General features: G+C 43.2%; 1 protein-coding gene across 3 annotated transcripts in view; it reads right to left on the reverse strand.

Moving 5' to 3' along the window:
- The window catches only part of Fbxw4 (F-box and WD repeat domain containing 4), a 98,050-nt gene extending 88,552 nt beyond the window's left edge, over positions 1 to 9,498 (reverse strand). The window contains exon 1 of one of the 3 annotated variants that reach the window (XM_029569606.1): positions 8,350 to 9,131. In XM_029569606.1, coding sequence (XP_029425466.1) covers positions 8,350 to 9,113 — 764 coding nt within the window. In that variant the 5' untranslated portion in view covers positions 9,114 to 9,131. Of the gene's footprint in view, positions 1 to 8,349; positions 9,132 to 9,168 lie in introns of those variants that run through there. The other 2 variants (XM_008845601.3, XM_017801232.2) reach the window with 2 other exon arrangements.
- Positions 9,499 to 12,562: the final 3,064 nt, after the last annotated feature.

Consider the following 12,562-nt stretch of genomic DNA (forward strand, 5'->3'; position numbering starts at 1 on the left):
TCACAATTTAAAGAAAAGAGAAGCAGAAAGGCATCTGTGTCCCCAGTCTAAAACGTGTCTCTAGCCCATCTGTGCTCCATTTGGCTTAAAGCTGAAGCTTCACTATAGTAAGGCACCATTCTTCCTTCCCCAACTTGTATTTCTTAAAACAGTGCTCTCCTATTTCACAATATCTTTTAATTTATTATCACTTCTTGGCCTTTTGGTAAAGATCAAGTGCAGTATTAAACCACCAATTTTTTAAATTACATTTGCTTATTTATTTAGAGTGGTGGGGTATGTGTGTGTGTGTGTATGGGCACATGTGACAGTGTGTGCCTGTGGAGGTCACAGGACAACCTGCAAGACTCAGTTCTCTCCTTTCGCCATGTTTGATTCCAGGGACTCAAACTCATGTCTTCCGGCTTGGCAGCCAGCATCTTTACCTGCTGAACCATCACAGTGACCCTAATCCACCAATTTCTAAGTCATACTTTTTCTCAAACTCCAATTCAACATAATTTCCTTATCACTGACCATCTGGCCCCATGACACATACCTCCCAACACACAATTCCCTTAAGGTCAAGAGACTTAAAAAACAAAAGTCTAGGACGAAATTCAGCATTAACTCTGTTGCCTGGTGTCATCATACACTAATGCTCTTCAACTCTGTCAAGAAAAGCCCCACCACCAGGCAACAGAGAGACATCCAGTAGCCTTCAGTCTCTCAGCTGAGACCACCAACAAAGAAGTTCATGAATGTCAACTGGGGGCAGAGCCAATACCTCTTTGCCCAGGAGAAAATGGACAGAACCTCCAGCAGCACTTCCCAAAGGTGATGGCTGAGGCTGAGTGAAGACCGTGAAAACTGTACAAGAGCCAAGGGAGAAAATATAATGGAAGGAATGATTTGGAATCAGGGATAGGAGAAGGTGGAGGGATGAACTAGCTGACCCCAAATGTCTTTTCCATCTCTAACTCCTATGATTCTTTGACCTCCAATTTTGTGCTGTGGACAAGGAATGGAAAGTCAACAGACGTGGTAATGTTTTGAAAGAGCCTGGCGGTCTGCTCTTGTCATTTAGCAGCCTTTACATGTATTTTTTAAGGTGTCTCCAACCCTGTCTTCATTTCACAGTTGTCACCTTTCACAGCAATTTGAGCTCATGCCAAATACCAAAAAAGAAAGAGGAAAAGAAAGAATGTGCTGGCAATTAATTGTAAGCTAAAGAAGGGTCCACTGTGTGGCCCATTCTTCCAGGGAGGGCTATGTTATGTGGACAGTCTGGAGAAAATGAAGAACTGGCTCAAAGCTGAGACAAGACAGCCACTCTAACAAGACATCAGTTCTTTCTCCAGATAGTCTCACACTCGGTTTTATATACAGCTTGAGTATTCAGAGGAATCAGGATTCATACACACATTCTTAATATAACTATCTTGCTTCTGTTGAGTTCCATCTAAAAAACCATTTAAATTGAGCAAGACTACAGAACAGAAAAGACTTGCATCAAAAATGAACCAAATCCTTTTTCTTTCAACCTTATCTGATGGTTGACACATGGGAGAAAATGTCTGAAAAACCAGTTTCTGTCGACGGGGGAAGGAGGAGTCAATTTTCACTGAAAATTTATAATCCATTTTTTTTTCTTTATTCCTTTTCACCTTAATTTTCAAATTTTACCAGCACCTGGCCTCAAGAAAGGTCTACTTGAATTTCTCCCTGTTCATGGAGGAGAAACTAATCAAATGCCAAGGTCAACCCAGAGTTAAGTTTAAGTTGTCACACGAAGGCCAATTCTCTTCTATGTCAAACACTCAAAAATAATTACTTAAAAATCTGTATGCTTGCCAGGCATGGTAGCACATACCTTTAATCCCAGCACTTGGGAGGCAGAGGCAGGCATACCTCTGTGAGGATAAGGCCAGCCTGATGTGTATAGTGAGTGAGTTCCAGGCCAGTCAGGACTATGTAGTGAGACTATGTCTCCAAAAAAAATCTGTGCTCTTCCTCAGTGATCTAACAGATGGATTTCAAAAGCTCAGAAAACTAAAAGCACGGAGTTTTGAAATGCCTTCAGTGATCTCTCTTTCAAATAAATTCATGTTGCAGATGTGGGATCTGGGTCTCTCTCTGCTTTTAACTTGAAAGTTAGGCAATTCATACCTATGGTTCAAATGCTAGGTAACAGATAAGAGAAGACATTTTCTTCACTCCTGCAGCCTTAAAGCAGGCCCTTCTATGCCCCAGTCTGCTTCTGCAGGTGTATTGTTTTATCTACTGTGAGCATGTAAACAAAACCCTCCTTTTATTAACTCAGGGCTATTAAAACAATAAGGTCTGGGGCCAGAGAGATGGCTCAGTGGTTAAGAGCACTTATTGCTCTTTCAGAGAACCCAAGTTCAGTTCCCAGTTCCCAATGGCCTGTATGTAACCCCAGCTCCAAGGGATGCAACACCTCTGCCTTCCCCCAGCACCTGCACTCACATGCACATACCCACAGACACAAATACACATACATTATTAAAAATAAATCTAAAAAAAAATAAGGCCTTCAACCAGGGATGGTAGGACACACCTTTAATTCTAGCACTCAGGAGGCAGAGGTAGGTGAATCTCTGTGAGATTGAGGCCAGCCTGGTCTACATAGCAAGTTCTAGGCCAGGTGGGGGCTACAGGGAGACCCTGTCTCAAAACAAAACAAAATTTAAATAAATAAATAAGTAAGTAAATAAATAAATAAAGGCCTTTTGCCAGGTACGGTGGCGCACGCTTTTAATCCCAGCACTAGGGAGGTAGAGGCAGGTAGATTTCTAAGCGGTCCAGGCCAGCATGGTCTGCATAGCAAGTTGCAGACCAGCCAGAGCTACACAGCAAGATCCTGTCTAAAAATAAATAAAATTTTAATTTTAAAATAATAAGGCTTTTCCAAAACAGCTAAATAAATATATCCCCAGATGAAACCTTTTGAGGAATCGAAGAGTAAAAGAGTGACTCCTCCTTAGGTAAGGCACAAAAAGGAAGGAGAAAGCCTAAGTAGCTAGCTAGCTACTTTGAGTTGCTAACATTTTCTGAAAATCAGTTTAGGCCTTAAGATGTGACCAGTTTGCAATGCCCTCTCCATCCATTCAGCTGGGAAAGGAAACTTTATGCTTTCTGAACCAAAAATAAAAAATAAAAATAAAAAACTCTTAGGTGCAATCATTTAAAAACAAACAAACACACTCTACTTATCTGTGTCTATCTACCACTCTGGATGTTAATCATCACTGAAATAGATACTCTCATCCCCCAGCCTCAAAGAGCTCCAAGACTGCAGGACTGCCAGAGGAATGAGCCTGCATGCCAGGGCAAACACCTCAGAAACCCCCTCCTGAAACCACTGTTGTTAATTCTAGGCAAACCTATCACAGGCAAATGTAAAAGAGGTACTTCTCATAGGATATTCAAAATGAAATTCCCGTTTGAAAATATGTAGCACTTAAATAAGGAAGGGGCTTAAGTAAGGTTTTTTCAACACAGAAATTGCAAATATTAAATAGATTTAGATTATTTTCATTTCTTGCTAATTTTCAGTATCAGTTTACAGATAGCACCTCTTCTCTTCCCCTCTCACAGTGTACTTCTTTATACAGTCTGCATCATACACTGACAGAGCTGAAGTCTACTGCTTTGTTCTTGCATACTGAATTAGGTTAGTTTCTTTCCCCTATTCTTTGGGGGAAAACTCAAGATTGCTGTATGAAACAATGCCTTGATTTTTATTATTATTATCAAGATATTTCTATTCCCCTAGGCTTCATAAAGCCTTCAAATAAAATGGATTTGAAATCAGAAAACTGATTCAAATTACCTTTGTATCCCCTTTAAAAAAAAAAAAAAGGCAACCCCCACCCCCAAGTTACTTATTAGTGTTCACTGTTTAGAAGGGAAGCAAATTATTTGTTTGTGGTTTTTAAGTGGCTCAAATGCCTTCAAGCACAAGTATAAGACCATTAACAAATCACAAGGAACCAAAGCAGTTCATCTTACTCAACAAAGCTATGATCAGTTAGGAACAGCTAAACTCAACAGGGCTTGCCCTGGGCCGGAAGGTCAGTAAACCTTAGCAGTCAGTGTTCCTGAGAATCAGAAGCTCTTAAGCAGCAAGTGCAGGCCCTAAGCCGACAGGTTCTGCTGTCATGTTTGTGAAAGCATTCAGGGCAGGTAAGAAAAACTGAGTGTTATGTGTGTGTTTGTTTGGGTATGTTCCCTCCAGTCTTTTGATAGCACTTCCAAATCAAATGGTCCCCAACTTTTGACATATGCAGACTAAAGGAGAACCCAAGCAATGAAAAAGTTCTTTTAAAAATAATTTATTGCTGGGTGTGGTGGCGCACGCCTTTAATCCCAGCACTTGGGAGGCAGAGGCAGGCAGATCTTTGTGAGTTTGAGGCCAGCCTGGTCTACATAGTGAGTTCCAGGACAGCTGGGGCTACAAGGAGACCCTGTCTCAAAAAAGACAAAAAACAAAACAAAACAAAACAAAAAAAAAACTTATTGAGGGGCTAGAGAGATGGCTCAGCAGTTAAGAGCACTGACTGCTCTTGCAGAGGACTGGGTTCAATTCCCAGCACCCACACGGTGTCTAACAACCATCTGTAACACCAGTTCCAGGGGACTAGAAGCCTTCTTCTGACCTCCTGGGGCACTGCACAACACAGGTGCACTCATACACATGCAGGCAATACACTCATATGCATAAAAAAATTAATTTTAAAAATTGATATAAAAAATTAAACAACTTATTGAATGCCTTCTAGAACTGAACACAATCATAGCTAATTAGGCCTCATTAATGAGCAATGCTATTCCTAGTCTTTATAAATGAGAAAACTCAGAGCCAGTGAGATCATGCGCCTTCTGAGAAAATCAAGTTTTATACTATGCTTATAAAGATGTACTTGCTTATCCAGTCTGCAGTGAATTGGCCCAAAGCATGAACAACAGCCTACATTATGCAAGCAGCTATATTCTTGTCGCCCTTAGGGACTAGGCTCCTTGATGCTCTGAGAGAACTGGGGTATGTGCCTTCTTTCTCTCTTCAGGGATAACAGCTACCTCTCTTGGTGGTTTATTAAAGTCTCTGCAGCTGTCCAAAGCAGACCACGCTGGTAAACATTCTCTCCACCTGCTATAAAAGGCATAATTCTCCCCTCAGCCCAGAACAGAGGAATGACCCTGCTCTTTATCATAGTGCTATGGCAAAACTACTTCTCTGGAGGAAAGGCAATACTTCATACCACGACATAGAGAAGAAATCAACACACACACACACACACACACACACACACACACACACCCCTGATGATAGTAAAGCCACAATGATATCACTTGGCAGACTCAAAGCACTTTATAATATAAATTCATTTTCATTTTGCTATTGCTCCCAGTTTCTCTCTTTTAGAACATTAGAAAGGGAAAGAAAAATAAGCCATTCATTCATTCATTTGTTTATTCTCTACCATAAGGGAAAAGAGAAAACCAAACATTGCCTTGTTGAATTCCAGTCATTTTAGCCAACTTATAAGTCAATTGATAATATTCTTTGAAAGAATTACTGTCAAAGTACATGATATACTTGAAAGAAAATGTCTTTTCTTTTATGTGTATGCATGTGTTGCCTACATGTAGGTAAGTGCACCCGTGTCATGCAATACCTGCAGAGGACAGAAGAGGCTGTCGGATCCCCTGGGACTGGAGTTACAGACAGTTGTTAGCTACCATGTGGGTACTGGGATTTGAACCTGGGTCTTCTGCAAGAAAACCACTGTTCTTAACCACTGAGCCATCTCTCCAGCCCCAGAAAATGTCTTTATGAAACCCAGCACTACACACAATGATTATATGCCAGTAAGAAAAAAATCAGCACTAGGGAGGCAGAGGCAGGCAGGTCTCTGTGAGTTTGAAGCCAGCCTAGTCTATGTAGTTAGTACTGGGCCAGCTAGTGCTACAGGGAGACCCTCTCTCAACACAAAACAAAACAAGTGTTTACTAGTAAATATTACTACAGATTACTAGAGAATAAAATATAAATAATTTGGGTTTTTCCCACCTTTGGCTTTAAAAAAAGTTATTCAGATAAGAGGAATAAATACTAATTTTTGCAGGCGACCAGACTGCTCATGCACATGCACACCACCTCCAAATCCCAAGGAATCATCATCAACCAAATTGTACTAGAATAGAAAGTTAAGCAAATGAACAAGTTCAAAATTTGTATAATACAGTATAATACAAAACTATTATACTATATTAGAAAACATGCTGAAAGAGAGATTGTATTTTCAATAAACACAACATACATGAAATAATAAGAAACACATAGGAATAAGTATAACAAATGATATACAAGAGCTTTATAATGAAAAACTACAAAAGTAGTTGAAAATGCAGAGAATACTGCATGAAGTTGAAGTGGAGCTGTGACACACACACACACACACACAAGTAACTCTAGCAGATACCACACTGAATTAAGCAACAATATATGCTGGACGTGGTGGCACACACCTTTAATTCCAGCACTCAGCAGGCAGAGGCAGGTGGATCTCTTTGAATTCAAGGCCAGTCTGGTCTATATAGCCAGTTTCAGGCCAGCTGGGGCTACAGGGAGACCCTATCTCAAAACAACAACAACAACAACAAAACGTTATGGAAATGGGAAGATAGATACACCAGTAGAAAAAAATGAGAGCTCACAGAGAAACTGAATATACATACATATATACATGAGTATTTAATATATAGCAATGTAAGCTTTCCAAAACAAAGGGGAAGAGAAGAATTACTTAACAAAGTATGTAGTGATAAGCATTTAAGGCAAAAACTGTAAGGGAATTTCATTTCTTGCACCAAAATGAAACTGATATTCATGAAAATGCCATTTAAAAAATCAAGTTTTAAGAAAACCAGTTGGAAATCAAATTTATCAGCTCTGTGGAATTATAAATTCCTCAGGTTAAAGAGGGGGAGAAAAAAATTACAAAACTCTGGCAGATTCTAGTAAAGTGTGAAACTTCTAATAGGTTAAAACAATAAAAACAATTGACTGGGAAAAAATATTCCCATCAAAGATGACAGGTGAGATTCTAACATTTGTGACCCATAAAAATTCCAAATTTATAAGACAAACACCAAGACCCCAATAACAAATAGGCACAGAGTAGGAAGAAACAATCTCACAGGTGAAACAGACACATGGCAAAACATTTATCCTGGCCAATAATAAAAGATGCAAAATAACACAACTTTGATACTATTATATACCCATAAATGTAGCAAAGTTGTTGGGATTTCTTTAATTCTCACAAAAAACAGTCCAACCACTCTTTACTAGTATACTGTACTTGTTCCAACATCTTTGCATACCACAACCTTTGACCCAATGCCTACCTTAAGATTTTATTCTAAGGACCTAATTCAAGAAGACAAATCTATGGCATGGCATGTGACATACTGCAAAGTGCATTACTGTATTCCTTAGGTACTCATTCTATTAGAACCAGTAAGGGGTGGAGAGCATGCCACTGAAACACTTTTAAAATGGAAATAGTTGTGTAGAGATGACGATACAAATTTTTGTTTTGAAAGACCTTCTTTACGTTGTTCTGTAGTATAACTGAGCAGGACAGGATGCTATCTCAAAGCTTTTACTCCTGCCAATTTTAAACATTTTTTCCCCCTTCCTGTTTAACAGCCTTGTTTCAGTAAAGTTTTTCACTCACAGATCTCAGACACTATAAAACATATCTCAAATTGCAGTACCTTGGATATGGCCTACACCAAATCCAGCTTTTCACCTCAAGCAGACATAAAATACGGGGACACTAGGGCTAAAAGTTTTATTTTAGGATCTGAGGCCTGATGTCTAAGCCCTTTAAGAGAATGGGGGCGGGGGGGTGAAGGTCCACAAAACACTGGCAGACCACCTAGTGGACCTGGGTCCTAGAACTGGGCAGGAGGAGTCGTTTAAAGCATGATGGACAGAGCACAGCAGCTTAGCGGTTATGGACTGAGGACCCCAGAATCAAACGTCAGTGAAAAGCCACAGCTAGGCTCAGAAGGGAGTCTTTTAAGATGGCTAATTGTGAGGAGCCGCCCACGGGGGAGGGCGCTGGGTGAGGGATGCTCTTGGGAAGCTTCCTCAGGTTGGGGGTAGGGGGATTGATGTCGGGATCCCCAAGGGTGCTCGGGGAGGGGTCTCCGGAGAGGCCATTCAGAATTCGGGGTACGACATGGCCCAAGCCGACCAGGCCTCGGCGCCCCGCCCTTTCCCAGGATGCTGGCCGGTTCAGGGCAGGGAGCGGGCGGCGAGCGGGCGCTTACAGGTCGGTGCCGAGCCGCGTGAAGCCGGAGTTGAGCGAGGCCCGGGCTATCCGGCGCCAGAGCAGGTCACAGCTGGTGAAGCGCCGCAGCCAGCGGCACACTTGGGCCAGGCGGCCGAGGGCCCGCACGTCGAGGTAGGAGCAGACGAGCAGCAGCAGCTCCTCCGGCAGGCGCCATAGCGCGGGCCCAGCGGCCGGACCGGGGGCTGGCTCCAAGGCCGCAGCCACCGCTTCCTCGGTCGCTGCCATGGCCGCCCCAGGCCCCGGGAACTCGGCCCACGCCTGCAGCCCTCGGCCCCGAAGTCTCCCCGGCCGGCCGTCCTCCCGCCGCCCTGCCCTGGCCCTACGTTCGTACGCCTTCCCGGCCCCTGCGCTGCCCTCATCTCGCTTCCCTGAGCTTCTCGGCCCTCCCACGCTTCCGCCTCCCGGTCCTGCCCGCGCCGGGCCTGTCTCAGCTCCCTTCTCAGCCCCCGGCCCCGCTGCCTTCTCCACCGGCTGCAGCCCTGGCTTCCCATCCGCCCTTCTTCCTCTTCCGCCGGCCCCGGTGCCCGCTTTCCCCTTCCCCTTCCCCTTCCTTCTCTTCCCTCTCGTCTTCTGCAGTTTCCTCTCCTCACCGCCCTCGCCCTCGCCCTCGCCCTCGCCCTCGCCCTCGCCCTGCCCACCGTTCCCCGGGGGACCCAAGCGGCCCTGGCTGCCCATGAGCAGCCGCCTGATGAAAAGCGGAGCCGGAGACGCCGCTGCCTCCAGGAGAGGAGGCAACACCATGTCGGGCCGAGTCACATGGGGCGGCACGGGCCCAGGACAGACCCGCCCCTCATACCTCCAATTCGGGGTGCGGACCCTAACCTGGGCGCCGACATCACCAGCCCTGGGTCGCCAGGAGAACTTGGTGGAAATACATGCTTTCAAGAGTTGCGAGGAGCCAGGCGCGGTGGCTCATTTCTGTAATCCCCACGTGAGGCCGAGGCAGGAGAATGGCCACGAATTCGGGGCACGCCTGGTTTACAAAGTGAGACTACAGCCCTCCCGAAAATAAAAAAGTTGACAGTGAGACCACCCCCCCCAAAAAAAGTTGAAAGGGCCTCAAACTATCCCCATCTAAGGCCACAAAAGGAGTCTCCAACTTCAGAAAGCATCAAGTTGGAGCCTCTGCCTTCCAGAGGCCGCCCCTATTTGCTTGGCCTTTTGGTTTGGGGAACCTTCCTTTTCCCAGATGATGCCTTCTGACACAAGCTACATACCCCTAGGAAACTGCAACCTGTAAGTTAGCAGGTTCCGTTGCTCTCCTCACGAAGGAGATGAACCATATACCTATATAATCATATACCTATATAATTAGATTTTAGTAGGTTACAACCTACTGCATCCTGAGTCGATAACTCCTAAACCAAGCATACATAAGGAAATGGAAGATCTGGGGCTTTTTAGTATTCACTACCTAGTGCAAATTGATTCTCCAAGTGATCCATTTCCCATATCACCTACTGGATTCACCTGAACTAGTCTAAGAGAGAACTGCAGGTATACAGTCCTATGCTGCCCAACATCTCTTGGTCCAACTTAGTCACATTGGCTTCTGTGCTTGTGAAAGGTTGTGTCTCCAAGTTGAAATGTTATAAGCCTAAGTGAAATACATAGCAGAGTTTGAGAACTTATACAAGAGAAAGAATGTGAAATACCTTAAGTGTTATATATTAAATGTTAGTATTTCAAACATATTGGGTTGAATACAATATATTTTAACATAACATAGAAAACTCAAAATTATACCTGTGACTTACGTTTCTGATTGATGTTATTTCCTTATTAGACAAACACTGGGCTACATAGTAAGATTAGGAGGAAGGGAAAATGTTTCTCCCTATTCCCCAAGTCCATAAAGAAGCAAGATTTGGTATGGTAGCACGCACCTGTAATCCCAGCACTAGGGAGGCAGAAGCAGTGGAATCACCACAAGTTTAAGGCCATCTGATCTACAAGGTAGATTCCAGGCCAACCAGAAGTATGTAGTGAGACTGTCTCAAAAACAAAACAAAAAGCCATATAAGAAAGATTGGAGAATTTTCTTTTGTATGTACATCTTAACACCAATTTTCAAGGAACAGAAATGGATGAGACATTAATTCTGAAAATTATTCAAAACCTAGGATACTCAAGGAAAGAACAGGGAAAGCACTACATTGCATTACAGAGCTGGAGAAGCATCATGTAACAAGGTCAGATCAGAATCTGGCTTTGGCCTAGAATTACTTTTTGATCTTAACAAAACAACAACAAAAAATCCCACCTACCTTGGCCTTTTAGCATTCTCTGTCTGTAGTAGAGATAAATGCCTCTGCTTTACTTTCCGAAGGATAAATGAGATGATCCCTGTAAAATGCTTTGAACTCCTCTAAGAAAATTCTCAGTGATAGTTACAGGTCAAATCCTGTTACAAAAAAATACGCATGCACACATCCCCTCAAAAAAAAAAAAAACAAAGACTTTATGCAGAAAACTATTTCTAAACTCCAAGCCATGGTTAAAAGGAATATTTGGGTATACTAATATTTTATACATAAAGAAGATATTAAAAGGTACATTTCAGTACAATCAAAAAATGTAAACCATCTCTTAGACATCATAAAGAAATTTATTTATTCTTTGGTATGATACTGATAGAAGACTACTGTGGCAGAAACATTGTAAGTTAAGGACACAGTATGGTCAGATCAACATTTATACATCTTACTGCATTTGTGTACTGTAAGCCACTTTGACAAAAAGACAGATGAAAATAGCATATGGTTTTAGCACTCAGTTTACATGTGACTAATTTTAACCCTTTGTTTACACATAGTATAGTTCATCCATGTTGATTGTACCTAGTGGTTAGAGAAGGACTTGATGGCAAAAAAAAAAAATATTTAAACCAGTGAAATTGCAGGATTAAAATACAACATCAAGGGGCTAGAGAGATAGCTCAGCAATTAACAGCACTGGCTTCTTGCAGAAGACTCAGCTTCAATTCCCAGCACCCACATGGTGGGTAACAACCCTCTGTAACTCTACTTCCAGGGGATCTGATACCCTCTTCTGACCTCTTTAGGCACTGCACAACACATGTGTACTTACAAACATGTATGCAATACTCATACACATAAAAATAATAAAATACACAAACAAGTACATCTTATCTATTATCTCATATTTCCTTTATTGATGGAGAAATTAAACTATCATTTTAAAATACTAAATTGTAGGGACTGAGGACATGGCTTAGTCACTAAAGTTTAGGCCTAGGTTTGATCCCCAGCACACACACACAAAAAAAACCCCGCACCTCTGCTTCCCTGGGCCTGCATAACACCCCCCACCCCCACCCCCGCCTCTCTCCTGGATAAGTCCATCATGCCCTCAGTGCCTTGACTCCTCCAGCCTCATTCACCCTCCCATCTCCCACGCCCGTCTCTCCTCCTAGCCTGGGTACTGTCCCATTCCTTGTCTTAGCACCCAAGACACTGGGGGAACCACCACTGCTTCCTGATCCTTTGCATCCAGACCAACCCAGTTCCTTCTCTCAGTCCCTAGGAGCCCTCTGGGCCTGGTCCTGTCCTCACCTCCCTCTGCTTCCCTGGATTGCACAACCCACCAGCCTCTTGCCTAGACACCAGGTTTGACCTCTCGGCTTCCTGATCCTTTACATCCAGACCAACCCAGCTCCTCCCTACAGTCCCCAGGAGCCCTTGGGGCCACTTCCCACCCCATCTCCCTTTACATCTCTGGGTGGCATGGCCACCAGCTGCCCTAGACCAGCATCTTTCCTGGGCCATGAACCCAGGCCAGTCCAACCCCCAAATTCCTGTTGACAACATCTTTCTTGGAGGGATCCAGACCTTAAGAGAAAGCCTGAGAGCATCTAATCCTCATCTGACTTGGGCCTCTATGGGAACTCCTGAAGACAAAAGCAATCTGGCCACTCCAATATAAAATCAAAAGAGAGAACCAGAAGCTTAGAGGAACCAGATTTTCATGCCCAAAAAGTAAACCACAAAGGCATATAAAGTTTACAAAAAGAAGCAGACCTAAACATGAAGGCTTGAGTCTCACACAAGAATCAGAAACTACAAAAGAAATTCACATGTCAAAATCACAGAGAAAGAATAATAACATGAAAAACCAAAATAACATATCCCACCAAACACCAACTGTCCTCTAGAGGAGTATAATGAGAA

The sequence above is a fragment of the Nannospalax galili genome, unplaced genomic scaffold, assembly GCF_000622305.1.
Source record: "Nannospalax galili isolate Female #2095 unplaced genomic scaffold, S.galili_v1.0 scaffold161, whole genome shotgun sequence".
NCBI classification, from domain to species: domain Eukaryota; kingdom Metazoa; phylum Chordata; class Mammalia; order Rodentia; family Spalacidae; genus Nannospalax; species Nannospalax galili.